The sequence below is a fragment of the Bombyx mandarina genome, chromosome 01, assembly GCF_030267445.1.
Source record: "Bombyx mandarina strain Sakado chromosome 01, ASM3026744v2".
NCBI lineage: Eukaryota > Metazoa > Arthropoda > Insecta > Lepidoptera > Bombycidae > Bombyx > Bombyx mandarina.
In genome coordinates, this window is record NC_143208.1 from 7,690,941 (window position 1) to 7,696,973 (window position 6,033).

Consider the following 6,033-nt stretch of genomic DNA (forward strand, 5'->3'; position numbering starts at 1 on the left):
TACCATGGGCGATGGTGACCACTCACCATCAAGTGGGCCGTATGCTCGTCTGCCTAGAAGGGCAATAAAAAATATACCTATATATATATATATATTTTTTTTTTTTTTGTTTTTTTGTTTATTAGTGCGTTTTGACGAAAGAAACATACATAAATTTAATTTCCTCAGATCGATTTCCGGAAGAATTGTAGGATCGGTTTGGTGGTTTTTCGCATTGATCGTTATCTCGTCGTACACTGCCAATTTGGCGTCTTACCTCACCCTGACACGTATATCGGAACCGAGTCAATCATACAACAAATTAGCGACATGCCCTGAGGTGGGTAATACAAATAATTTATTTATTATGTTACACTTTCTAGATACATGTACATTACTATCGTTAATTTGACAGGATACAGCTGGCAATCTAGGAAATTCAATGTTCCAAGAAGGAGGTGAAGGGAATGGCTGGCTTAATTTTATCTTCGATCCTGCTGGTTCTAATAGCGAAAATGATAAAAAGCCCTGTGAAATGTTAGTCACCGTTGCCAGCACTGGGGTGCAGGATTTTGCAGTCGCAATGCCGAAGGGATCCAAATTGCGGTGGGCATCCTTTTTATACAAATAACTATTTAAGCTCTAGCGAAATAGCTTAGCTACTTACCAAAACAGAATTGCAATGCGAAAGCTTGCGAAAATAACGTTAAGCTTTAACGTAGTGCGTAGATTTTACAACGAGAAGTGTTTTTAGGGACGGAATCAACCTTGCCCTCCAATCACTTAAAAATGACGGCGAGTTGCAAAAACTCATCCGCAAATGGTTTACTAAAGCAGAATGTGAAGCTAACCAGGTAAGCTTGGCCCCCTAAATTAAGTATTATTTTGATAGCTGTCGAGACAAACAGCGCTAACATGAAAATTATTTTTCAGGACGTTCAAGGCTCGGAACTGACTTTAGGTCAAGTGGCGGGACTGTTCTACGTCTTGCTGGGTGGACTGGGTCTTGCTTTAGGCGTGGCATTATTGGAATTTTGTCAGCATGGTCGTGCTGAAGCAGCCCGCGCCAATGTCCCACTAGGAGCAGCGTTACGCGCCCGCGCTCAACTTGCTTCGTCTGGAACCAATCGTGACAGGAAGAACAATTCTCAGCGAACCCCACAACGTGATAGCGACCGACTCGGATGGAATGGCGGAGCCTTCACTGGAGTGAGCGTAAGTAGAAATGAACACATCCCGTTACCGCATTCCATTGAAAATAATCGTGAAGGCATATGAGGAATTGAGTTTTATATCCACAATTATTTACACACGATAGAAAGTTAACATTTCCATTTCTTTATGTCATAACTCAATTCTGCGTATGTTTTCTAACATCGGGCACAGCATGAGTTTTATGATAGTTTCATGATTCCTAAGTTACGGCCTTTTTATAACATTTAGATGCGCGCTTTTACATATTTCAACGCTACCTCATTTCCTTACACGGTGTTATGAAAGAATAAATATGTAAGAAAATTTTCCTTTCAACAAAAAAAAACATTCAATTTCGTGGGTTCCCTTTTGAGAATTGCTATAAAATCATCATGAAATCCGTGTACATTAAATCTTATTTATTTTACGACGTTATATTGAAGTATCAATGGCATTGATAAAACAGACAATTTTTATTGCTTAGATGGGTGGACGAGCTCACAGCCCACCTGGTGTTAAATGGTTACTGGAGCCCATAGATATCTACAACCTAAATGCGCCTCTCACCTTGAGATATAAGTTCTAAGGTCTCAGTATAGTTACAACGCCTGCCCTACCCTTCAAACCGAAACGCATTACTGCCTCACGGCGGAAATAGGCAGGGCGTTCAATTATTATGTTCGAAGCATTGGTAGTTCAAGGATGCTGGTGCAATACAGCTATGTTCTGGTTACCTAATGACCTTCTCTCATCAAAAATCATTTGAAAATGTATAAAATGTAAATAAATAAATAAAAATCTTCGCCCAGTACTACAGCCCGGCCACCCAGATCGGCCAGGAGGAGACTTCCCTGCACGCTAGCTTCACGCAAGTCTGATCCTCGGCTCGGGAGGCCAGCGTCTGCCGCCGGCTATCCCAACCCAGGCGACAATCCACTTCAGTTGATCTCTATCAATTGTAAACGATCAAATAATACCACGGTATTTAACTAAATTTCCTCTAATAATTACTCGACCCATTACAAGACCCTGAATATCTTAATTAATTAACGTATACGCAATGAGCGTCTGTACCTATAGTGAATTAGAATGTACTTTTTCGAACTAATTTAGTGCACAGTTCATCGTATGTACGTTTGTGTATTATGCGAGCGAGTTACATGGTAAAGATGTGTAGATCGGTTAGATTTGTGTATTTGTTTCGCGTTTCAATTCGAAACTTGTTTGGGAATGACCTAATATCCATTTTGGTCGACCTCTATCAAGTACAAACGACCGATGTGAATAAAGCGGCTCAGCACGTTTTGTATTTTTGTTATCGTATAAATTTCTTATTGCTGTATGGTAAGAAAAGCTCAGTTGCCGTGGGATATTATTTTAATGCAGATAATTAGAATTTCGGATTATTTTTTCTAGATTAATTTTCATGTTCGGCTAATTAATGAATCAACATCACTTTTTTTTTTCAAAATGATTTATTTTAATTCTTTAATAATGTTATATTTATAATAAACTAAATATACATTTTACAATTTAGGAGATAATTTATTGGCTCTAAACATAGATCTAGTCGCATTTTAAAATAATTTATGTTATCGAATGATGCGTGGTGCCCTTCAGAAAAAGTGGAACTTTCATAAATTATATCAAAACCTTTGATTTATAATACGTATAAAATAAAGGTGTATAACTTATTAGGAACTAATACACAGAAACATGCATCTTCTTCCTTATACACGTGCTGAAAACTTAGTAAAACCTGTCGTATTTAAAAGTAGTTGAATATCAGGGTCTTATATTTATTACGTGTTTAGATTTAAACTTTTCAATTAGATGATGTAATTATAAAATTCTTTAGTTATCTACACCTGGTAGTTAAGTAAAGATAAATGTTAATTATGGCCGAGTTCCCGTGGACGGGCACGAGGCTGCCCTCCTGTCATAATTAACGACCCGCTTGCAGATCTTAATTATTATATTCGTAATATCGAGTATGTGTTCAGTTTTTTCTGTATTTATGCTTCATTAAACCGAGAATCCACGATGTCTGTAATATTTATCGAAATATCTAGATCGCATAGTTTAATGTTGTGAGAAATTCAAAGTTTTTTGCGCCTAAGATGATTTTAGAATTAACGTTTGAATGGAACTTTGAGACTCGCTAAGTGATCGTCTTAGATTAATTCTGATGTAATTGTATTTTAATGTTAGTCTGGTGTTTTTGTGTCTATAAATATTCGTCTGATTCTTCTGTGCCAAATTACAAACAAATACTCCAGCTTTTCAATATTTCTTAATTCTGCTGTTAATTTTTTTTTTATAAGTAGTATTATTTATTCAAATACTACTGTATTTATAATTTGTCACCAATATTCTTATTTTCGTACGAAATTATATCAAATGGAACACACCCTCGTGTCGGTACGGAAATGCCCATTTTTTCCATTTCTACCAGCGAACTTACTACTAATATCAAATTTCGTAGTTAAAACTTAAATTTCTAACTTGAATATCTTATTACAAAACATTCTAAGTATATTCATAAGCGTAGAATAAGTCGCTGTGTGATAATGGTAGACCTAATTTACTCTATAGAGGTAACCCTGCATTGTAGTCTTGCTACGAGAATGCTACTGTGACTTTACGATATATGTAATACATACACACATATACAGCACTCTATTGATGTATGCACACTAAGTAAATTAATAATCTGTAACTTTGAAGTAGATTCCGTTTCCTTGGAATTCGTACACACGTTTTCTTTTGTGAAATGCTATTGATGACATCATGAACCCTAGGTTAGAGATGCCAAAGGCAAAAATTGAATCATATCAAATTTCCGGGAAAAATCTTTAATATCACCTATCGCTCGTAATTTAAGTTAATATGTCATAAGCCTTATTGTTTTAAAGGAATACTTTAAATTACTTTAAGCTTCCGTCCTACAGTTTAATTTTTTATTTTTAAGCACGGTCCGTAAATAAGCTACGGATAAATCAGTTATTTTCCATATTGCTTGCTTGCTTGCTGAAACTTAATTTAATTTAAAAGAAGACATTGTTGGGATTTCGATAAGAAAAAAGGAATTTTAATATAGACGGAAACGTACAACAATCGCCTGCCAATATGAATTCCTTTATTTATTGAGACAGTTAAATGATGCATCGTTTTTTTAAACAAACTACTAGAGGTACGCTACCAGAGATTAATACCAAAATATAAAGAAAACGATCCTCGGAACTTTCAGATTGAAACGGTCTTGATTTAAACTCTTCAGAACAACTACTCAATTATCTTTTCAATTGTAATCATTACCGATACACGTCAAACACCTCCAACGACCACATGTCAGATATATCTTAATATCTGCTCTCGATCCACAATAATTAATTACCGTCAACATGACGTGACGTCATAATTAATGCCGAATTTATATAATAACCTCAGACCGCCTCACGTCACTTGATCAGCTGTTTGAACACAAAGAGCTTGTGATTAGCTCAGGTAAATATTTAATATGATAAATTTTGTTTACATGCTTTTTCTTTCGAACGCATGTGGGTAAAAATGATCCGTAATTGTTTGAAAATCATCTTTAATGGAAGCGATTTCAAAGTAAACGAAGTTATCGGCGCTGTTAATTATGAAGCGAGTTTTAATGGAATGCGTGGCCACATCCGTCCCTCTGCGAAAGGCTGAATTCTGTTACCGGATCGGTGTAAAATACTTTATTTTAAACATAAACTGAGAAAACACGCGTTTTCAGCTAATTGCGGTCGGTTACAGACGATGTGACATTTCAAAATTTTAATAATAAAAATGAATTTAATTCGCTGTAATAAATAATTTCGCATTTTTCTTTCTAGTTATCTTGCCTGAATTCCTTATTGTTGATAAACATTTACATCGTATTTAATGACATTATTTTAAATCACCAATCAATCCGTAGTCGTTTTAAATAAATTTCTGTTATTGCCATGATAATAAAAATGAACACATTTACGTTAAACAATGTTTAGAAGTTATCCTTCAAACGACTGATTTACATAATCGTTTCATTGTTAGTGTTTAGAGTTAAGATATATTTTAATGTTACCGTTATTATAATCGATCGTCTTATTTGTGAAATGTCTGAGTAATCTAACTTATTCAAACATTTGTACGAACGTCACCGACGTTATGAGAATGTGTTTACTGCATACCTGTTTACTTAGCATAAATGTAACTTATTCATATATGAAACTGTCTACTTAAATGTTTGTTATAATAAATCGTAATAAAGAGATAAAATGCAAAATGGCCTTTTTATTACACTGCCCCTCTAATCTCTGTTATAAACTAAATGTATCTCTCATTCAGATCTCTCACATCTCTTCCAAATAAAAATGATGTAACTACTTTTATTATTATTCAGCTATTACGATTCAAGTATCTTAAGCGTTACTTTCAACTTGGTAATATAGAAGCGTACGTCCCGCTGGATTATAAAAGTCCCTTAACTAAGACGATAAATTGAATTAGAAACATTTGCATGAGCTACGCTACTCGCATTCATCTCCGACTATTTTGTTTTTGTTGATTGTGAATACGCAATCACCAAAATTATGTTTAAATTGAAAGCTATGAACGTATTTTTTTTATTGCTTAGTTGTGTGGACGAGCTCACAGCCCAACAAGTGGTAACTGGAGCCCATAGACAACGTAAATGCGCCACCCAGCTTGAAATATAAGTTCTAAGGTCTCAGTATAGCTAATTACAACGTCTTCAAACCGAAACGCATTACTGCTTTACGACAGAAATAGGCGGGGTGATGGTACCTACCCGTGCGAACTCACAAGAGGTCCTACCACCAGCAA

At 35.3% G+C, this 6,033-nt stretch overlaps 1 protein-coding gene across 1 annotated transcript in view; it reads left to right on the top strand.

The window, feature by feature from the left end:
* The window catches only part of LOC114244525 (glutamate receptor 1), a 161,174-nt gene extending 155,701 nt beyond the window's left edge, over positions 1-5,473 (top strand). Inside the window, exons 14-18 of the mRNA XM_089728562.1 lie at positions 169-319; positions 395-585; positions 734-833; positions 913-1,194; positions 1,983-5,473. Coding sequence (XP_089584688.1) covers positions 169-319; positions 395-585; positions 734-833; positions 913-1,194; positions 1,983-2,051 — 793 coding nt within the window. The 3' untranslated portion in view covers positions 2,052-5,473. The remainder of the gene's footprint in view (positions 1-168; positions 320-394; positions 586-733; positions 834-912; positions 1,195-1,982) is intronic.
* Positions 5,474-6,033: the final 560 nt, after the last annotated feature.